Below are 24257 nucleotides of genomic sequence, written 5' to 3'. Positions count from 1 at the left end.
GCAAATAGGGGCATTAACCAAACACCTGACATATTTACACTATTCTGTAATGTATTCTGAGTGATTTCCTTTAAATCTAATTACTCTATACATTCAATACCTCATTTACACAATCAAGCATTTGGACACACCTCATTCAAGGGTTTTTCTTTATTTGGACTATTTTCTACATTGTAGAACAATAGTGAAATGAAATATGAAATAACAAATCAAAAATATATTTTAGATTCTTCAAAGTAGCCACCCTTTGCCTTGATGACAGCTTTGCACACTCTTGGCATTCTCTCAAACAGCTTCACCTGGAATGCTTTTCTAACAGTCTTGAAGGAGTTCCAGCATATGCTGAGCACTTGTTGGCTGCTTATCCTTCACTCAGCGGTCCAACTCATCCCAAACCATCTCAATTGGGTTGTGGTCGGTGATTGTGGAGGACAGGTCATCTGATGCAGCACTCCATCACTCTCCTTCTTGATCAAATAACCCTTACACAGCCTGGAGGTGTGTTTTGCGTCATTGTCCTGTTGAAAAACAAATGACAGTCTCACTAAGTGTAAACCAGATGGGATGGCGTATCGCTGCAGAATGCTGTGGTAGCCATGCTGGTTAAGTGTGCCTTGAATTCTAAATAAATCACTGACAGTGTTACCAGTAAACCACCCACACACAATTACACCTTCTCCTCCATATTTCACAGTGGGAACCACACATGCAGAGATAATCTGTTCACCTACTCTGCGTCTCACAAACACATGGCGGTTGGAACCAAAAATCGCACATTTGTACTCCTCAGACCAAGGGACAGATTTCCACCGGTCTAATGTCCATTGCGTGTGTTTCTTGGCCCAAGCAAGTCTCTTCCTCTTATTGATGTCCTTTAGTAGTGGTTTCTTTGCAGCAATTTGACCATGAAGGCCTGATTCACGCAGTCTCTTCTGAACAGTTGATGTTGAGATGTGTCAGAGATGTGTCTGTTACTTGAATTCTGTGAAGCATTTATTTGGGCTACAATCTGAGGTTTAGTTAATTGCTGATTTCTGAGGCTGGTAACTCTAATGAACTTATTCTCTGCAGCAGAGGGAACTCTGGGTCTTCCTTTCCTGTGGCGGTCCTCATGAGTGCCAGTTTCATCATAGCACTTGATGTTTTTTGCGACTGCACATTTTCTGGATTTACTGATCTTCATGTCTTAAAGTAATGATGGACTGTAGTTTCTCTTTGCTTATTTGAGCTGTTCTTGTCATAATATGGACTTAGTCTTTTACCAAATAGGGCTATCTCCTGTATACCACCCCTACCTTGTCACAATTGGGTCAAAACACATTAAGAAGGAAAGAAATTCCACAAATTAACTTTTAACAAGGCACACCTGTTAATTGAAATGCATTCCAGGTGACTACCTCATGAAGCTGGTTGAGAGAATGGCAAGAGTGTGCAAAGCTGTCATCAAGGAAAAGGGTGGCTACTTTGAAGAATCTCAAATATAAAATATATTTTGATTTGTTTAACACTTTTTTGGTTACCACATGATTCCATGTGTTATTTCATAGTTTTGATGTCTTCACTATTTTTACACCATGAGGAAAATAGTAAAAATAAAGAAAAACCTTAGGTGTGTCCAAACATTTGACTGGTACTGTATATTCAGTATATCCGTCTGACTTTTGTTGGTCCCTATCATCAGATGTAAAACCAGAAGTTGGAGAAGATTTACAAACAAATAAAGATAGATTCATATAAATAGAGCTCAATAATATGTGAAGAGCTTTGGGAGATTCACTTTGTATTGTATTATTATTTCAATGGGATTCACACTCACAGTCTCTTATTTATAATGGAGTTCACCATAGTAAAGACTAGAAAAAGTGAGGGAAAAAACAATTTTTTTTGTGTGGATGGTACATGGCAGTTCTCAGTACATTTTTCTGTTGTTAGAAACCCTGGCCTTGATCATATTGTGGTGCATAAATCGAGAATTGGCCCAGAAAGAACTCCTCACAAGCCATTAGGGGGAAACTCAGCACCCCTGATAATGTCCGGACCCTCTGCATCTGGGCTACTCAGAACCCATAGACATACTGTAAATCCCTTTTAATCAGGAACATACAGTAATCTCCTTATAATAAAAATGCAGCTCTCTTCAGGAAAACTGCTCTGCCTGGCTCTCATTCTCTCTCTGTCTGTCGCTCCACCGTCCTGGACCTTTACTGTGATCTGACTCTTCAGTTAGCTCCGTCATCATTTTCCTCATTTTCATATTCACAAAGGTTGCATAGAACATCTCCACAATTTTGCACAATGTTCCACAATTTCCAAATAAGTCAGATTTTATGACATTCATAGCATATTTGTTTAAAGATAATATTTTTTGCTTTTGTGAACATATGTTTTTTGATGTCCCAACAGTGTTCTCACCAGATTGTTCCCACAACATAATGAAACATTCTGGGAACCTTTAAATAACACATTAAATGCGTTCTAGGCAAGTTTTTGCAACATCAGGCAAATATTTTATACCAACATTCTGTACTCAACTGGACAGTTTTTATGTTATGAGAACATTTGCTGCGCCTAACGAATGTTCTGGGAACTTTCACAAAACCAATTTTGGTTTGCTGGGTATGTTCTTTTCTTCTCAACACAGAGTAGAACGAGCACTTGGGTCTGGTTCACATGTTCACTGTACATGTATTGAATTCCACACAAACAGGGTGTAATATGTAGGATACAGAACATTTTGTATGAATGTGCTCTGACTCTGTGATTTGTGACTGTGATTTGTAGAGGGGGAAATTGTCAATTCGCAATGACAATACAATGAGTTGGCAAAATAACAGAGACAGACTTGCAACCAGGCTAGGGTAGAGGGGGGCAAAGGTAAATAATGAGGAGAGCCATCCGGTCTTCTGTGGATTGGACATACTCATTAACATCTTCTGATTTATTAAATCCCTTTTTAACACACAATTAAAATCAATTTCCACAGCCAAAGACAAATTGTGCAAAAGAGAGGTCTGGGGAACAGGGGAGGAGAGTGATCTCTCCATCAAATGTGCTAAATCGCTCAGTTGTAACCTTCCACATGGAATACCCACACACCCGCAAGATCTCATCCCTGTAGATACTTTTGTTTTGATAATAGTTTGCTTTGCAGTTCCAGGGAGACCGAAGAATGCACACGTCTTTATATAGTAACCTGCTTAATCTGCCATTTGATAAAAAATCTCACTCATTACCTACAGTATGCTGCCCGGAATTCTCCCTACCTAGCAAAGGTCACATACTCTACGTCAGTGCTGAGGTTCACTACAGACATAGGCAGGGTCAGTGGTAGTGAGTTTTACATTGACAAATGACAGCCCAGTGAGGGGCAGAGAGTGTGCAGGGGTCTGCTCTATAGCTTAGCTCTGACAACAGACCTATCAGACCTCCCCTCCTGCTTTAGCATGATGCCTAATGGCCACATCTAATGGGGGAGGAGGGACTGTGAGTGTATAATATGGCACAGGACTATGGCACAGGACCAGGATTTCAACATAGACTTTTTTCCTCTGATGACGCATATCAAGAGCGAGAGTGGGGAGAAATGGCTCAAGTAGTTTTTAAATGAAATGAGCGGCATTAGTGAGCGTATGTAGGCGATGAAGTAATCCAAAAGGCATTACAGACATACTCTAAAGTATATTCCCTTATCGGTAAGTAACCACCAGCATCTGTGGTCCATATTGAAGATATTTGAGAGAGACTAACATGGGAATGATAAAAACCCTTCCTCTAAAATGTTACTAAAAAAGCCACGTCTATCCCAGCTGTAGTTTGAGGCAAAGGCTGCTACTGTAAAGTGCTGTTCTCTCTCTCTATCTATCTCTTTCTCTCGCTTTCTCTCTTTCTCTCCCTCTCTCTCTCCCTCCCCCCCTACCTCCCTCCCTCCCCAGACAGCCAGCTTCAGGCTCCCGGTTAGGTATACAGGCAGTGCTCGACAACCCAGTGCCTGTGTGCTTCCTCATGACAAACAGCCATTAAATTCTAATTAACACTATTTAGCATGCTTGAATAAATAACTGAGGTTAGGGTCTGAATGTATTATCACACGCCTGAGTAGAGTTTAGGAAACACTATGCTGCCGCAGCCTGTTGAACACTTGGCAGCACTGCTGTATAGAATAAACCTAAGATTTCACTGATGTGACATAAGATTGTAACATTAGATGATAACCGTCAGTTATTGGAAAATGACAAATGTCTTCATGGCTCAAATATTCCATGGACAATAGGGCTATTTGAGGGCTTACATGAGGTTGCAAAAGATACATAAATAATACATGTAAGCATAAACGTTTGGCATTGTAATTTTTTTGCTAGAGTGTCAGCCAGGCATATCTATAATTCTTCTGGCAACAACGTAGTGATTGAAGTAGCAAACATGAGTGGTTGTGAGACTGAGCTCTCCCTATAAGGTACGAGAAAGAGCGAGAGAGAGAGAGAGAGAGAGAGAGAGAGAGGGAGGCGATGGGGGGGGGGTTATCACTGCCTCCCCTCATCGAAGTTACAAGTTACAGCAGCTGCACATTACATATACAAATACAATATACACCACTTGACCACTTCCTCGTTTTGATAGTTGACAGTGCATGTCAAAGCAAAAATCAAGTCATGAGGTTGAAGGAATTGTCCGTAGAGCTCTGAGACAGGATTATGTCAAGGCACAGATCTGGGGAAGTGCACCAAAATGTCTGCAGCATTGAAGGTCCCCAAGAACACGGAGGCCTCCATCATTCTTAAATGGAAGAAGTTTGGAACCACCAATACTCTTCCTAAAGCTGGCCGCCTGGCCAAACTGAACAATCGGGGGAGAAGGGCCTTGGTCAGGGAGGTGACCAAAAACCCGATGGTCACTTTGAAAGAGCTCCAGAATTCCTCTGTGGAGATGGGAGAACCTTCCATAAGGACAGCCATCTATGCAGCACTCCACCAATCAGGCCTTTATGGTAGAGTGGCCGGACGGAAGCCACTCCTCAGTAAAAGGCAGATGACAGTCCACTTGGAGTTTTCCAAAAGGCACCTAAAGACTCTCCGACCATGAGAAACAAAATTCTCTGGTCTGAATGCCAAGCGTCACGTCTGAAGGAAACCTGGCACCATCCCTACTGTGAAGCATGGTGGTGGCAGCATCATGCTGTGGGATGTTTTTCAGCGGCAGGGACTGGGAGACTAGTCAGGATCGGGGGAAATATGATTGGAGCAAAGTACAGAGATAGATTCTTAATGAAAACATGCTCCAGAGCGGTCAGGACCTCAGACTGGGGCGAAGGTTCAACTTCCAATAGGACAACGACCCAAAGCATACAGCCAAGACAACATAGGAATGGCTTCGGGACAAGTCTCTGAATGTCCTTGAGTCCTTCAGTCCACTGTCAGCCAGTCAGGTTGGCAGCTGGTAGCTGTTTGAGAAACTGAAGACATGTTTGAGGACTGAGAAGAACAGAGGAATGTCCCTAATATTATTCAGCCCATCACACAGCAAAGCTGCCAGAGAAGATATACAGAATTAACCAAACTACGTAATTACTTTCTAAATTAATTTATTCAACTGCAATCATTGGTCTTGATTCTTCTTCCGCTTTCAATTTGGATCTTATCAACAAGCAGAGTTTATTATGTTGAGTATGCCTGAAAATAAATGAAGGAACAAAACTATCAGATAATTACAGTAACGATGTCAGCCGAAGCCATTAATGCAGAAAACAATGTTATCTAGGGAATGTGTTTGTCTGGGTTATTGATGGCACTGCTTACTTTCTCAAATGAGTTCTGAGGACAAAAGCTACTTGTCTGCTCAACCGTCATTTCTGTGATAATCACCATCTCGCCTCTTAAACTTTTCTTTAACAGTGAAATGGTCTTACTGGGTTGTGTTACGAACAGGAATCACAGAAGACAAGGACTGTCTGGTGTCTCTGGGCTTATTTGTCTGCAGACTGACAAAAGCCTTTGAGATTCAGACATAATAATCAACTGAAAATGTAAACAATTCAACTGTGACCAGTTCAATTTCCCGGTACATGAAGCTGAAAAGCACGGCAATGTTTCGACTTTCATCGAGGTAGAAACTAATCCGGTGGATAAGGGCCTTCGCAATGGGCACACAATGGTTCACTCAACGTTGATTCAATGTATTTTGTCAGCGTATTGTGACGTGGAAAAAACATAGGATTTGAAAAAAGGCAACAACCTAAACTGTTGTTTTGAAGGTGAAATTTCAACCACAACATAATGTTATTATCGTAACCAAATTTCAACATAGACAAAATTGGTATAAAATATGTTTAATTTGTACCTTTAAAACAACGTCAGATCTTCAATGTTATTTCCAATATAGGAAAAAAATATATAGGCTGGGCAGCACATCCTAGTGGAAAACTGATCTATCCATAGCTACACTTTAGTCTCCCATCCAGGGTTTTAACCAAGCCCTACTTAGCTTTGATAATTGTCACTGACTATTACCAATGTGCTATCGTGAGAATGGTTGTTGAGAGATCTCCACTTAAAAATCAATATATTCACTATTGCTGTGAAAGTCATTCCAAAGGGTGTTTCACAGAGCAAATTAAATATGACCGTACTTTATCACACCAAATATCAACATTTGAAGATGTATCTTCTTCTTGGATAGTTCCAGATGGATAGTTCCATCTGTGCCAATGACTTAGTCTGGCTTTAGTCTTTAGTCTGGCATAGTCCGTGCTCCTACACCTGCATTGCTTGCTGTTTGGGGTTTTAGGCTGGGTTTCTGTACAGCACTTTGAGATATCAGCTGATGTACAAAGGGCTATATAAATAAATTTGATTTGATTAATTCCAGTTAATATCGACTGTATTTCTGTATTTTGAAAGTTATACATCTTGAAAACTTGATTGCTGATATGCAAATCATTTTGGGACTATATCAACAATGGACTAATTAAACAAATAACAAAATATAGTTTTTGGGTGGAATTTTCCTTTAATAGGCAAAATGTATTGTATTTCAAAAGTGAAATTGGATTGTGTTTGGTTGTGAATGTACCAAAATATCAACATTTGAAAGAGATTCATCTTCTGCTTGGATAGTTCCATCTGTGCCAATGGCAGTCTGGCTTTAATTTCAGTTTGTCTATAAATTAATAATTAATATGTTGGATTCACAACTCTATCTCAACCAAAAATCAAAGTTAAAGAATAGGACTAAATGCATTTGAAGTTTGATTTGATTTAGTCCTCTTAATTAACTTTTGATTGAGATGGAGACATGAATGCAACATATCAATTATTAATTTGTAGACAAACTGGAATTAAAGCCAGACTAAGTCACATTACATACAGTGCATTCGGAAAGTATTCAGACTCCTTGACTATTTCCACATTTTGTTACATTACAACAGTTGACAGTTGACAGTGCATGTCAGAGCAAAAATCAAGCCATAAGGTTGAAGGAGTTGTCCGTAGAGCTCTGAGACAGGATTGTGGTGAGGCACAGATCTGGGGAAGGGTACCAAAAAATGTCTACAGCATTGAAGGTCCCCAAAAACACAGTGGCCTCCATCATTCTTAACCGGAAGAAGTTTGGAACCACCACTTCCTATAGCTGGCCGCCCGGCCAAATTGAGCAATCGGGGGAGAAGGACCTTGGTCAGGGAGGTGACCAAGAACTCGATGGTCACTCTGAAAGAGCTCCAGAGTTCCTCTGTGGAGATGGGAGAACCTTCCAGAAGGACAACCATCTCTGCAGCACTCCACCAATCAGGCCTTTATGGTAGAGTGGCCAGACGGAAGACACTCCTCAGTTAAAGGGACATAACAGAGATGGAACTATCCAAACAGAACATAAATCTCCTACAAATGTTGATATTTTGCTGCTTTGACAACCAAACACGATCCAATATCACTTTTGAAACACAATACATTTAGCCTATTAAAGAAAAGTTCACCCAAAAACAACACTACATGACCAAAAGTATGTGGTCACCTGTTCGTCGAACATCCCATTCCAAAACCATGGCCATTAATATGGAGTTGATCCCCCTTTTGCAGCTATAACAGCCTCCACTCGTCTGGGTGGCTTTCCACTAGATGCTGGAACATTACTGCAGGGACTTGCTTCCATTCAGCCACAAGGGAATTAATGAGGTCGAGCACTGATGTTGGGTGATTAGCTCTGGCTCACAGTCGGCGTTCCAATTCATCCCAAAGGTGTTCAATAGGGTTGAGTTCAGGGCTCTGTGCATGCCAGTTAAGTTCTTCCACACCGATCTCGACAAACAATTTCTGTATGGACCCCGCTTTGTGCATGGGGACATTGTCATTCTGAAACAGGAAAGGGCCTTCCCCAAACTGTTGCCACAAAGTTGGAAACACAGAATCGTCTAGAATGTCATTTAATGCTGTAGCGTTAAGATTTCCCTTCACTGGAAGTAAGGGGCCTAGCCAAGCCATGAAAAACAGCCCCAGACCATTATTCCTTAAGGCAATAAATAGGCCATAATAGCGAAGTAATTACAATTTAGCAGATAGATGAACAGATGGTGATGTGCAAGTAGAAATACTGGTGTGCAAGAGAGCAGAAAAGTAAATAAAAACAATATGGGGATGAGGTAGGTAGATTGGGTGGGCTATTTACAGATGGGGTATGTACAACTGCAGCGATCGGTTAGCTGCTCAGATAGCTGATGTTTAAAGTTAGTGATAAAAATATGTCTCCAGCTTCTGCAATTTTTGCAATTCGTTCCAGTCAGGCAGCAGAGAACTGGAAGGAAAGGCGGCAAAAGGAAGTGTTGGCTTTGGGGATGATCAGTGAAATATACCTGCTGGAGCGCGTGCTACAGGTGGGTGTTGTTATCGTGACCAGTGAGCTGAGATAAGGCGGAGCTTTACCTAGCAAAGACTTATAGATGACCTGGAGCCAGTGGGTCTGGTGACAAATATGTAGCGAGGGCCAGCCGACTAGAGCATACAGGTCACAGTGGTGGGTGGTATAAGGGGCTTTGGTGACAAAACGGATGGCACTGTGATAGACTGCATCCAGTTTGCCGAGTCGAGTATTGAAAGCTACTTTGTAAATGGCCGAATTCGAGGATCGGTAGGATAGTCAATTTTACGAGGGTATGTTTGGCGGCGTGAGTGAAGGAGGCTTTGTTGCGAAATAGGAAGCCGATTCTAGATTTAATTTTAGATATGGCATTAAGGTGGATGCTACTATGATTACGGATAGTCCTGACTGAATCATGAATAATTATGAGTTACAAAAGCACAAATTTCATTCCCCAAAAATGCGAACCTCTCCTGTTATTGTAATCGTGAGAGGTTTGCATGTCTGGGGGGTATAATATTTGTGCGTCTTCATTTCAAATCCAAAGTGCTGGAGTACAGAGCCAAAACAACAATAATTACGGAGGACACTGTACCTGCCTGAAGTGTCCTTCTATCTCCTACCTAGGGTCTTGATCAAGTGGATTTTGAAGAGTGAAAGACTGCATGTAACCCCTAAACCTCTGATGCTCTTCACTTCAAGAGGAGATCATGTTTTAAGGAGAAGCTGAAACAGAAATGCTGTATCATCATGTCCCAAGTACATATGATATGGCATATTTGGTAGAGCCTCTGCTAAAAACAAAATGGATGTTCCCATCTCCTCTTGTCAAGAAGGAATTTTCCTTACTGGTCCCCAGCTGCTTTTTGGTCATGAAAGAAAGTAGATCTCAAGTAACGATGAAGCAGATAAGAAGAATGAGTGTGAATGTAAGAAAGATTACAATAAAGTCTATATCTAGGCCAAGTTGTTTTACTGTAAAGAAACCAAAAGGATAAAAAAAGATCCTATCTACAAAGATCACTGACACAGAGATTACAGACTACAGTCAAAGGTGCAACAATATTTAATGAAAATATACCATGGAGAAATACATATTGCAGTTTGCCATCAATCTTGTACCAGCGTGTCCAAACATTGCAGGGTTCAAATCATCTTGAGCAGAACAGCGAGCATGGCTGGAAGGATGGCTGTGGCCATAGATTTGCCTTTAGCTCAGTGGGGGATAATCATTCACATCATAGTGTGACTAATAGTGTGACTATTATGACAAACTGAAAAAAGGACTCCAGTTACAGCTACTTACATTACAATTAGTCTGTAATGGTTTCAAATAAATCTATTGTCAATTATAAACTGGGGAGCAATACTTTCCTCTCAATCATATTACAGCATGCCATGAATCAACTGCACTGCAAAACTAGTGACAGAGTGAAAAGCTTCCTGTTACAATGTACCGAGAACTACTAACCTCCTAAGAACAAATTTCCCACTGGGCACAGATGTAATTTCAACGTCTAGTTTTGATTTAATTTTGGTTGAGTAATCAACTAACGTCAATTCAACAAAACATTTCACCATGTCATTGAATTTAGGTTAAAAGTTAAAAATATGAAATTCCATTACGTTGATGGCTTGTTGCAAATTCAATCAGTTTTCCATGTTGATGCAACGACATCATATTGAATTATTTTGTTGAAATGATATGGAAACAATATCGATTCAATCAGTTCCCAGTGGTTTATGAGCTCTCAAAATGTATCTATCTATGTATCTATCTATCTATTAATCTATCTATCGCTCTCTGTCTCTCACTTTCATTCCCTTCCATTGCATCTCTCTTTACTCATCGAATCAACTGCTAATTGAGCTGATTCAATAAATTAGCAGATGCAATTGGGACATGGCTGGCATGTGATCTGGATAGGTTTCTACTATACAGAGCTGAGCTTCCTCTCCTAACACCTGGGCTGGTTCAAAATATACTATCATTGTGTATGTGTCCCAAATGTCACCCTATTATTTTGGTCAGAGCCCTGGTCAAAGGTAGTGCACTATAAAGAGAATGGGGTGTAATTTGGAACACAAACACACTGTGTTTCAGTCAGCAGTCAATGGCGTAAGTGCATGTTACTCTAGTGAGCTGTTTTGTTCAAGTGCATTGGGAAGTCTCCCTTTTTTGTGGTATTTATAGGATCACATCTTAAAGCCGTTGTGTACTTCCTGTTGTCAAGCACTGATCAGTTTCACCTGTCTTTGTGCTTGTCTCCACACCCTTCCAGGTGTCGCTCATCTTCCCCCACTATCCCCTGTGTATTTATACCTGTGTTTTCTGTTTGTCTGTTGCCAGGTTTGTTTTGTTTCGTCAAGCCTACCAGCGGTTTTCACCTCTGCGCCTGTCTCTCTTGTTTCTGTTTTTCCTGGTTTTGACCTTTCTGCCTGCCTTGACCCTGAGCCTGCCTTACCTCCCCGGAGCGCTTCGATGTAGACTCGGGCACCTGTCGGGCATTTCTTGCTCAGTGTTCCCTCGTCATGGAGCTGCAGCCTTCCTCCTTCCCCTCGGACCGCTCTAAGATAGCGTACCTCATCACGCTGATGTCCGGGAGGGCTCTCGCCTGGGCTACGGCAGTATGGGAACAACAGTCGGCCATATGCTTTAGTCTGGAGGGATTCGTGGCGGAGGTGAAAAAGGTTTGAGCCTCCGGAGTCTGGGAGAGAGACTGCCCGGAAGCTACTCCAGCTTCGGCAGGACTCCCTCAGTGTGGCAGACTATGCAGTGGATTTCCACACGCTAGCATAGAGAATGGAGGGTGCCTGGATCCCGGAAGCGCTGTTCGACACATTCCTGCACGGATTATCGGAGGAAGTAAAGGACGAGCTTGCAGCCCGGGAACTACCGACAGATCTCAACTCACTCATCACCTTAACCATCCGGATCGACTATAAGATACGGGAACGTAGGAGTGAGAAGAGGTCTGATAGCGGTCCCAATTGCTCACTCAAGGATCCCACCTTGCATCTGATGAACTCCGGATGTTCCCGGCGTCTATGTCCTCGAGAGGATCCGAGCTTACCCGAGTTCCTCCAAGAGCCTCCGAAGACTACCGATTCACCTCTTCCCGAGCCAATGCAGGGCTAGGTTGTCTCCAGCCGACCGCGTACACAGACTTGACACCCAGAGTTGTCTGTATTGCGGTACTGCTGGTAATTTTGTGTCTACCTGTCCCTTCAAGAGACCTAGCTCATTCGTTGGAGAGAGCACTCTGGTGGGTCTTAAAGATAATTGTTATTCTCCCCTTACTTGCCCCCCTCTCCATGCCATCCTGCTGTGGGGAGTCCAAGTCCAAGTCCAGTCCAAGTCTCTCCAGGTACTCATCGACTCGGGGGCTGATATGAGTCTCATGGATGTTACCCTGGTGTCCGAGCTGGTTATCCCCACTCAACCCCTCTCCATTCCCATGGATGTTAGAGCGCTGTACAGGCGCTCTTTTGGCCGGGACACCCACCATACCACCCCCATCAACCTACGAGTGGCAGGGAACCACAGCAAGACGATCCAATTCTTGCTAGTTGAGTCTCTGCAGGTTCCCGTGGAATTGGGATTCTCTTGGTTCCAGCGACACAATCGATCTATTGACTGGGCTACTGGTGCCATCGTGGTCTGGAGCCCATTCTGCCACACGTATTGCCTGAAGTCAGCTCTGCCTGCCCCAGGACTTCTTACTGGGGGCTTGGAAATTGCCCCTGACCTCTCCGCCAGTCAAGCGGGGTACCAGGACCTCTGAGATGTACCAGGATGTACCATGCCAGATGGTTGGTGCGCCGCAATAGCCCCGCGGCTACACTCCCGGAAGCCGGGACCTACTTTGACCTCGGGGCAGGGGATTCCAGTACCTGGTTGACTGGGAGGGTTATGGCCCAGAGGAGAGGTCCTGGGTCTCCGCTAGGGACATCCTGCCAGGGACCCAGGCCTCATCTGAGTTCCAACGCCGGCACACTGCTCAACAAGGTATGCGCCCACGGAGGACGCCAGGTGGCATCCCTGGGAGGGGGGGGGGGGGGGGGGGGGTACTGTCACACCCTGATCTGTTTCACCTGTCTTTGTGTTCGTCTCCACCCCCCTCCAGGTGTCGCCTATCTTCCCCATTACCCCCTTTGTATTTATACCTCTGTTCTGTTTGTCTGTTGCCAGTTCGTTTTGTTTCGTCAAGCCTACCAGCATTTTTCCCTCTGCTCCCGCCCTGAGCCTGCCTGCTGTCCTGCCCCTTTGCCCCACTACTCTGGATTACCGACCTCTGCCTGACCTGAGCCTGCCTGCCATCCTGTACCTTTTCCCCACTACTCTGGATTACCGACCTCTGCCTGACCTGAGCCTGCCTGCCATCCTGTACCTTTTCCCCACTACTCTGGATTATCAACCCCTGCCTTCCTTGATGTTTGCCTGCCCCTGTTGCTGTAATAAACATTGTTACCTCGACACAGTTTGCATTTGGGTCTTACTTGTACCCCCCTGGTTGGACATTAGCCTCCCTCCTGTAAGGCAGGTGGTGAGGGAGATTCTTAAAATGGTATTGTTTGCATTGTCAAACTAATTTCAGGGCTATCTTAATGACATTATCAAAAAGCCTGGTAAAAAGTAGCCACATCCCTAGGCAAGAGGGAGCTGGCTGGGTGAACGAGACTAGGTAAGACCGTAACTTGGCCTTATTGTATGCACTTTAATTCTGTCTCTGGTGTTCAGTTCATGAGATCACGGTCCAATCAGCAGAGACTATCAGATAAATGAAACTAACCTCAATAACTTGTTACCCTGACTTCATGGTTTTAATTACCTACATAACAAATCATTGCACCCATATAACAAAATCATCGTTGTTGGGCACAACGAAAAGAGACGTTGGGCACCCCCAAGAGTCATGTATAATTTGATACTGCTTCACTTACTAAACTGGGTGATAAGAGCCTAATGGGTATTTTATTATCATTCATCCCACGAAAAGAACCAATGTATGTCACGTCTCCCGAGTCGAGGTTAAATATATAATGGAACAGGCATGAAATATCAAAACAATTCCAAAAGCATAACTAATGCTGTCAGAGAGAGCGTTATGATGAATGCAAAAGTAGGATGGGTCTGACTGGGTCACTCTAAAGGACTCACCAGACACTCAATCTTTTATCACTCTGAGGAAAGTTGGACAAAATCTGGCATGGTCTACATCCTATATTCCCTACATAGTGCACAAGTTTTGACCAGATCCCCAGGGGCCCTGGTCTAAAGTAATGGACTATATAGGGAATAGGGTGTAATTTGGGACACACACACACAACCCATGCTGTCCAAATCCCATTGCGTCATGTGTTGAAGTCACTATAGAGCTGGACAGCACACAATCTGTCATGCGAACATTATCTAATTAAATTCATTAGACCAAAGATGGGCCCAACTATTTCACACACAGTCAAGATACTTTCTTGTGTTTTTACCTTTACCTCAAACACATTCATTAAGCTGCAACATTTATTCAGCATTCCACCGCGTCAATCACCTTCCCTTGCCACCTTCATCGCCTACCATGAGGTTTATCAAGGTGCAACTGAAGGTGATTGAGGTGGAATGCTGAATGTCATTATAAAAGGTGAACCAACTAGTCTACATTGAATTTTTAATATTTCATTAAATGCACTGAATCATGAATAGGCTATCAATTTCCATAATCAACAGAACACATCTCCCTGGGCAATGCTATATAGCAGCCTCGATATATTGCATTCCATTCAATTGTATCAATTGGTGATTTAGTAAGCAGGGGTAGACTGGCCATCTGGTATTGCAGACATTTTTTGGTGCAAAATTATCATTATTTGGTAAATAATAGGGGCCTCAAGGAAAGAAATGGGATCGTGTGGGGGCCTTAATGAAATAAATAGGCTGGTTTGGGGGCCTAGAGGAAAGAAATGGGCCAGTTTGTTACAAATCCCAGGGTCGATTTCTGGTCCCAGTCCTCCCCTGTCAGTAAGGTATTGAACCCCATGGTGATCAACTGGATACAAACCAAGTATGATGAAAATATGCAGTTAAAACACCTTCATTACAACATTCATTTAACTGTCTCATCTGCAGCTTAACGTTTTTCATCATGAATCTTGTTTTGGTGGAAGCTCTGCAGAGTGGTCCCTAGCTGGCACAGCCATAAAGTCATAAAATCTCATTTTAACCCTAACCACACTGCTAACCCTAATGTCTAACCTTAAATTAAGACACATTTTGACATTGCAGCTGGTCTATCTAAGGGGAAATAGCTCACTTCTGCCTCCAGGACAAGACTCATTACAATAAACTTCAACCTGCTTATTAACTCCTGTGTCCAGTTTTACTTTTAGACAACACAACTTCATACTGTTAAATACTTGTGAGGACAAAAAGTGTCTACTAATGATAGCCTATCCACTAACAATGTAATTTTTCCTTGAATGCAAATGATTCCTTGAATGCATGCTTGTCAACAAAGACTAATGAGCGTTTGAGTCTCTCGGGAAATGAGAAGGGTTTGCCCAAATAATTTGATATGTTCATATAATATATATAATATTATGTGCGTGTGTCTGTGTATGTGTGATTTCCAAGGTCCAAATCAAAATTTTGTGCGCGCTTTTTTTCCTGCCGTTAATGGTAAGGATGACGGTTTCACACCTTAAATGTGTCAAAATAATTGTAATTAAACATACTCAAGACAACATCGACAAAAATGATCTAAACACACCATTCGACAAACATCTCAGAGGACATGGGCTGCATTTTATTCGGATAGCCTACTGAAACATCACGCATTCCAACAGATTGTCTAATGGCAACGGGCTATAGCGCGCAGGCATCCTTCTACATGATTTAGGTCGAGACGTTGACTCATGCTACCTGTTAACCTCATAGGCTTTGACACCGGAGCAGATGTGGTAGGCTATATAAAAAGGTATTCAACCGAGCACCTTACCTTTCCCTTTCGTTTCCTTCGCCATCCCAACCTATGTGTCTCTACCAAGGTAGGTGCGGAGTCATTGGGGTGTCATTTTGTCAGATAGTTTGACCGAGTGGGCGCTCACTCTCTCGTACCCGCACCTTGACGCCAGCCAGACGGAGGATAGGTAGCCCTGAGGCAGTGAGGCTGCGCTTTTTTGTCTCGTCTTGAATTCTGCAGCTGAGCTCTTCTGGTTCATCGGTGACAAGACCCACATCCAGCGGATCTGCCTCTTGTACGAAACACACTTTCAGTATTTGTATCTGTGCAGACTTCGTTACTGCCCGCTCCCCTCCACTACTGCCATATCACTACAACTGTTTCAAGAACCAGTGTTAGACTGCCTCCAGTGGCTTGCCGGTGTGCCACCGAAGGGCGTCCATTGTATGAGGCTCTGCCTCCTGCACAGTTGGGATTCCAAGCAAAAAGAAATGAGTCCACAGTGACACAGTGACGCAAACTGAATTACACGGGATGTATTCCTAACCGTTGATGTGAGGTCTAGAAACAAATATAGCCATATTGGAAAATGACACATATCTACAAAATCTCACTTCTGCCTACTTAATTGTGTAGTTACAACTGGATGATTGTAGAGTAAAATAATAAAGATAAGACAACCTATAAAAGCCTATAAACAACAGACTGAGGCTAGTGTTTCAGTATGTTGAACCATAAGTATGCTGCACGCAGCAGACATGACAAATAGCTTGACACAGACTCTTTATTGACCTTAAAGACATGATGATGATAATGAATGTCTCCGAGCCACAGATGGGGGCCTAAAGGGCAAGGACTGACTCTCACCTTGTCATGACTCTAGCTTTATTTCTTACAGCCTTGGCTCCTCCACAATGTTAGGTCAGAGACCCAGCTATAAAACATACTGGAACCAGAGTTCAACAGCATAGCATCACAGCACATTCCTCATGGTCCACAGGCGGCTCACATCATATCTTAGGCTTTGTGCGGAGTGGACTGTTGCTTTTGAGAGAAACTGTTATTAGCCACATGGATCAGATGCATGCATTAAAGGCCTGCATGATGATGATGGTGGATGTAGGTTGATTCCCAAATGGCACCCTATTCACTAATAAGTGCACTATAGTTTGCACCGTAGTGCACTTTTGTCCTAGTCTGGTCAAAAGTAGTGCACGATAAAGGCAACGGGTGCCATTTCGGACACTTTCAAACTGTTATTAGATATATGGATAATCAGAAAAGTGAATAGATAAGTTAATGGATGCATTACCATTAGGGATGTAGCCTATTGTATGTGAACTGTAGAAATTAATTACAGGAGAGTATGGCTGGCTGGCTTGCTTCAGACATTCAGTGCCTAATCTATGATGTTTTATAGATTTCCCTGCTCTGACATTGTCAAACAGCTAACTCTCACAACAGGCTGTCATATCTATCAAATAATATGCTATATTGCAACCTGGTCTCAGAGCGTTAAGTATTATTCTGTATGGAAATCCGAACACTCCATTTAGTTATGATATGTTACGTTTCATATCTTATGTATTCATTTGGGGATGTCCAATACACATTTCGTGTTACAATTCGTAGTATATGTTCCAAATTTGAAAAACGTACAATATGTTATGATTTTGCTAAATGTATGATACAGTATGTTACAAATTCTAGCTAGGTGGCTAGGTGGCTGAAATTAGCTGGCTCGCTAACATTAGCTAAGCGAGGGGTTATTCAAATGAAATGAAATCAAAATGTATTTGTCACATGCGCCGAAAACAATAAGTGTAAACCTTACCGTGAAATTCTTACTTACAAGCCCTTAACCGACAGTGCAGTTCAAGAAGAGTTAAGAAAATATTTACCAAATAAACTAAAGTAAAAAATAATAAAAATTAACACAATAAAATAACAACGATATATACAAGGGGTACCGAGTCAGTGTGCGGGGGCACAGGTTAGTTGAGGTAATTTGTACATGTAGGTAGGGGTGAAGTGACTATGCATAGATAATAAACAGCGAGTAGCAGCAGTGTACAAGACAATGGAGGGGAAGGGGGGGCAATGTAAATAGTCCGGTGGCCATTTGATTAATTGTTCAGCAGTCTTATGGCTTGGGGGTAGAAGCTGTTAAGGAGCCTTTTGGACCTAGACTTGGCGCTCCGGTACTGCTTGCTGTGAGGTAGCAGAGAGAACAGTCTATGACTTGGGTGACTGGAGTCTCTGACAATTTTATGGGCTTTCCTCTGACACCGCCTATTATATAGGTCCTGGATGACAGGAAGCTTGGCCCCAGTGATGTACTGGGCCTTACACACTACCCTCTGTAGTGCCTTACGGTCAGATGCCGAGCAGTTGCCATACCAGGCGGTGATGCAACCGGTCAGGATGCTCTCAATGATGCATCTTGGAAAGTATCCTCTGGAATGTCTAATCCAACACTGGCAGTCTTCAGGAGAAGTGTCTCCACACCCTGGCAGTCTTCAGGAGAAGTGTCTCCACACCCTGGCAGTCTTCAGGAGAATTGTCTCCACACTCTGCATTCATGGCATCCAGTAAGGACATCTGGTCATGCGGATGGTGGTCATAAACCTTCCACCTCCACGCTGAGAAAACCTCCTCTATGGGGTTTTTGAAGGGGGAATACGGAGGCAGGAATAGTACTGACATCCTGGAATGTGCAGCAAACCAGTCTGTGACTGCAGCAGAGCGGTGGAATGCCACATTATCTCACACAACAATGAAGGTAGGGGTGTGTCTTGCCCCTCTCTCCTCCTCTGGCACAAGTCGATTGTGCAGGTCATCCAGAAAATAAATGAGCCACTCTGTATTGTAGGGGCCAATGAGTGGTTTGTGTAACAGCAAACCATCATTGGACAGTGCCGCACACATTGTGATGTTAGCTCTTCTCTGGCCTGGGACATCCCCGGTTGCTCTCTGTCCAATCACATTTCTTCCCCTGCGGCGTGTTTTTGCCAGGTTGAATCCAACTTCATCCATAAAGATGAACGTATGTGCATTTTGCCTGGCTTCCATCGCCATTACTCTCTGTCGTGTCTTTGGCATCATTAAACTGAGGACTTATTTATCAAATAACTCTCTGTAATTATTATTACACGATTAAACTGATTCATCAAATGTAATTAACTAGGAAGTCGGGGCACCAAGGAAAATATTCAGATTACAAAGTTATAATTTTCCTAATATAACTTTTCAGATATTTTAATATCTGATCAATAGTCTTCTGATTAATGACTTATTCTTTATTTTACCTCACGTTAGTCTCATTCCAAACGTCGTAAATTGTTGGTTATCTGCACGAACCCAGTCTTCACTATGACTCATCCATACATCAATTGTCTTAAATCATTTATTTACTAAGTAATTCACAGAAATGCATAAAGAAACAGTAGATAGTTACAAGGAAATGATAACGGAGTTTCCCTAGTGGGATAAACCGGTATCGTGGCTTGGTGGACAAAAGGGGAAGTGGGGCTCAACTGAGATGAGATACTACAAAGTTAATAATTATAACATTTGAAATGCTAATCCTTTGCACATGCACGCTCACTCATTCGGGAATAATTGCAATCAATATATATATTTACGCTCAGTGTGTCGTCAGGATCTCTGTTGAAAAGTTTGTTTCTGTTGGAGAGTTTGTCTGCCCTCTCTCTGTCGCGGTTAGAATGGATAGTTCAGAGTGACAATCATTCATGTCGTTATAGAATAGATATTTCGGCGGTTGTCGGTCTTTGCATTCAATGATACCGAATTCCTAGCTGCAGACTAGTAATTAATATCAAAGACCTGTTCTTATTCTGTCGGTATCGATAGTCTAAGAGTGTGGTATGGTTAAAAGATTCCGCCATCTACTCAAACCTCAGCTTACTTTGTTATCGAAGTAAGCTGGTCTGCAACCTTTGTCCTCTCGTAAGTGAGAGAAACATGGTCTGTTGAGAAATTCTCATGGTGGGGGTTTTATTCAGAAGAGCAGAAAAAGGATGTCTCATGACGCCAGGTCCTAACTGTGTTCATGGGGGCGTGCCAGTGACTTAAGTGAAACGTTACACAGAAATACAATTCTCTCACATTACATCATTACATAGCATCCCATAATTTCACAGATAGTTTAATCTTTCTTTCCTCATTCATCCTGTACAGCAATTAGGGAGAGGGGGATGGGCTTGCTGTACCCAAAGAGGGCAATGTCATGACATCTCTAAAATACAGTAAATCCACAGTTTTACAGTACTTTACATTATGCATAGCTGTGTATGTACCCTGTTTGGTTATTGAACAGACATCTTACTTGGACATATTGATACAGGAGTTCTTTCACACGTTCACCATTTCTCTCAAAGGGTACAGTGTACAACTGCTTCATCCTTATTTAATGTTTCTCTGGGACTCTGGCAATTATCGTTGTGCTGACCGTATTCACATTGCTAAAAGTGATATTGTCTGCCAGCACTCTGTCCCAAATTGTACACCATTTTATTGCATTGTTGCCAATTACCATGTCAACAATGGCAATTTCCTGCGCATCTGATAATATTCTTCCTCTCCCTCCTGTGGTAGACAACCTTTGAATCCTACTGAAAAACACAAAACAATCAATATATTTCAAAATGTCAGTACATGTAAAAATGTGAACATACTGTATTGTACTGTAATACGTACTTCAATTATCATTGAAGGATGCACATCTCACCTGTTGTTTTGCCGGAAAATTCGTACTATTGATGCAACTGTTGAACGCTGCAGATTTGGTTGCAGTCTTAAACCAGCTTCTCTCAAAGAGAGACCATTGTTTACACCATGGTCAACAATTGTGGCCCTTATCTCATCAGAGACCACCACTCTTGGTCTTCCTCTGCTTTGTCCTCCATGCATTCTCCCTCTCCCTGCTACTCTTCTCTCCCCACCAAGCTGTCTTCCTTTATCCATGTTTCCAAACTAAATCATTCCAAAGCCTTCCTCTTTTGTCTGTTTGGTAAGGAGACTAAAAACAGGACACTTGGGTATGCTTTCAGCTGAAATTGCAATCAGCTGTGTTTGGAATGATAAAACATGTTCTATTTGTTTCAATCTGGTTACTGCAGAAATGCACGACATTTGCCATCATTCTGTTTTGAATGTGTTTTTAACAGTTTTGGCGTTTGAAAATATGTGCTGCAAATATATAGTTTTGCAGGTGGTGGAGTATGAATGAGAACAGAGTTCATGGATTTCGGAGAATGTGGTCATTGAATGCATTTTGTGTGAAAGCAATTGAAAAATGTTCAGTTTGGTCCACAGACACTTCTGTTTCACTGACTGTGTGAAGAGTTTTGACAATGTGACTTCAGTTTTGACCAATGCATGTTAGCAATTTAAAAAAAAAATGTAATATCATATTAATCTCTATATATAGAAATCGTATTACCAAAGGTCACTCATGTTCCCGACCCAAACCCTTTCAACAGAAAACAAGATAGTGTACTATAACACGAAAAATAGTACATTCCCAAACCTGAAAAACTCATTATAGATTCCCAACTGAATACAACCTGAAAAACTCATTGTAGATTCCCAACTGAATACAACCTGAAAAACTCATTGTAGATTCCCAACTGAATACAACCTGAAAAACTCATTGTAGATTCCCAACTGAATACAACCTGAAAAACTCATTATAGGTTCCCAACTGAATACAACCTGAAAAACTCATTATAGGTTCCCAACCTGAAAAACTCATTGTAGATTCCCAACTGAATACAACCTGAAAAACTCATTGTAGATTCCCAACTGAATACAACCTGAAAAACTCATTGTAGATTCCCAACTGAATACAACCTGAAAAACTCATTATAGGTTCCCAACCTGAATACAACCTGAAAAACTCATTATAGGTTCCCAACTGAATACAACCTGAAAAACTCATTGTAAATTGCCAACTGAATACAACCTGAAAAACTCATTATAGGTTCCCAACCTGAAAACAACCTGAAAAACTCATTATAGGTTCCCAACTGAATACAACCTGAAACTCATTGTAGATTCCCAACTGAATACAACCTGAAAAACTCATTGTAGATTCCCAACTGAATACAACCTGAAAAACTCATTGTAGATTCCCAACTGAATACAAGCTGAAAAACTCATTATAGGTTCCCAACTGAATACAACCTGAAACTCATTGTAGATTCCCAACTGAATACAACCTGAAAAACTCATTGTAGATTCCCAACTGAATACAACCTGAAAAACTCATTGTAGATTCCCAACCTGAATACAACCTGAAAAACTCATTATAGGTTCCCAACTGAATACAACCTGAAACTCATTGTAGATTCCCAACTGAATACAACCTGAACAACTCATTATAGGTTCCCAACTGAATACAACCTGAAACTCATTGTAGATTCCCAACTGAATACAACCTGAAAAACTCATTGTAGATTCCCAACTGAATACAACCTGAACAACTCATTGTAGATTCACAACTGAATACAACCTGAAACTCATTGTAGATTCCCAACTGAATACAACCTGAAACTCATTGTAGATTCCCAACTGAATACAACCTGAAAAACTCATTGTAGATTCCCAACTGAATACAACCTGAACAACTCATTATAGGTTCCCAACTGAATACAACCTGAAACTCATTGTAGATTCCCAACTGAATACAACCTGAAAAACTCATTGTAGATTCCCAACTGAATACAACCTGAAACTCATTGTAGATTCACAACTGAATACAACCTGAAACTCATTGTAGATTCCCAACTGAATACAACCTGAAAAACTCATTGTAGATCCCCAACCTGAATATAACCTGAAAAACTCATTGTAGATTTCAAACTGAATACAACCTGAAAAACTCATTGTAGATTCCCAACTGAATACAACCTGAAAAACTCATTGTAGATTCACAACTGAATACAACCTGAAACTCATTGTAGATTCCCAACTGAATACAACCTGAAACTCATTGTAGATTCCCAACTGAATACAACCTGAAAAACTCATTGTAGATTCCCAACTGAATACAACCTGAACAACTCATTATAGGTTCCCAACTGAATACAACCTGAAACTCATTGTAGATTCCCAACTGAATACAACCTGAAAAACTCATTGTAGATTCCCAACTGAATACAACCTGAAACTCATTGTAGATTCACAACTGAATACAACCTGAAACTCATTGTAGATTCCCAACTGAATACAACCTGAAAAACTCATTGTAGATCCCCAACCTGAATATAACCTGAAAAACTCATTGTAGATTTCAAACTGAATACAACCTGAAAAACTCATTGTAGATTCCCAACTGAATACAACCTGAAAAACTCATTGTAGATTCCCAACCTGAATACAACCTGAAAAACTCATTATAGGTTCCCAACTGAATACAACCTGAAAAACTCATTGTAGATTCCCAACTGAATACAACCTGAACAACTCATTATAGGTTCCCAACTGAATACAACCTGAAACTCATTGTAGATTCCCAACTGAATACAACCTGAAAAACTCATTGTAGATTCCCAACTGAATACAACCTGAACAACTCATTATAGGTTCCCAACTGAATACAACCTGAAACTCATTGTAGATTCCCAACTGAATACAACCTGAAAAACTCATTGTAGATTCCCAACTGAATACAACCTGAAACTCATTGTAGATTCACAACTGAATACAACCTGAAACTCATTGTAGATTCCCAACTGAATACAACCTGAAAAACTCATTGTAGATCCCCAACTGAATACAACCTGAAAAACTCATTGTAGATTCCCAACTGAATACAACCTGAAAAACTCATTGTAGATTCCCAACTGAATACAACCTGAAAAACTCATTGTAGATTCCCAACTGAATACAACCTGAAAAACTCATTGTAGATTCCCAACTGAATACAACCTGAAAAACTCATTGTAGATTCCCAACCTGAATACAACCTGAAAAACTAATTGTAGATTCCCAACTGAATACAACCTGAAAAACTCATTGTAGATTCCCAACTGAATACAACCTGAAAAACTCATTGTAGATTCCCAACTGAATACAACCTGAAAAACTCATTGTAGATTCCCAACTGAATACAACCTGAAAAACTCATTGTAGATTCCCAACTGAATACAACCTGAAAAACTCATTGTAGATTCCCAACTGAATACAACCTGAAACTCATTGTAGATTCCCAACTGAATACAACCTGAAAAACTCATTGTAGATTCCCAACTGAATACAACCTAAAAACTCATTGTAGATTCCCAACCTGAATACAACCTGAAAAACTAATTGTAGATTCCCAACCTGAATATAACCTGAAAAACTAATTGTAGATTTCAAACTGAATACAACCTGAAAAACTCATTATAGGTTCCCAACTGAATACAACCTGAAACTCATTGTAGATTACCA

General features: G+C 41.6%; 1 protein-coding gene and 1 pseudogene across 2 annotated transcripts in view; both read right to left on the bottom strand.

The window, feature by feature from the left end:
- pitpnm3 (PITPNM family member 3) overlaps window positions 1–16267 on the bottom strand; it is a 128362-nt gene extending 112095 nt beyond the window's left edge. For both annotated transcript variants that reach the window (XM_090218613.1, XM_090218614.1), the window contains exon 1: window positions 15837–16267. In XM_090218613.1, coding sequence (XP_090074739.1) covers window positions 15837–15861 — 25 coding nt within the window. In that variant the 5' untranslated portion in view covers window positions 15862–16267. The remainder of the gene's footprint in view (window positions 1–15836) is intronic.
- A 2299-nt stretch (window positions 16268–18566) lies between these two features.
- Window positions 18567–20853, bottom strand: LOC149972392 (uncharacterized; annotated as a pseudogene).
- Between the last annotated feature and the right edge of the window lie 3404 nt (window positions 20854–24257).

Source organism: Oncorhynchus mykiss, chromosome 24 (genome assembly GCF_057628025.1).
Source record: "Oncorhynchus mykiss isolate SJ-2025 chromosome 24, ASM5762802v1, whole genome shotgun sequence".
NCBI lineage: Eukaryota > Metazoa > Chordata > Actinopteri > Salmoniformes > Salmonidae > Oncorhynchus > Oncorhynchus mykiss.
This window is presented reverse-complemented; position numbering and strand designations above follow the sequence as displayed.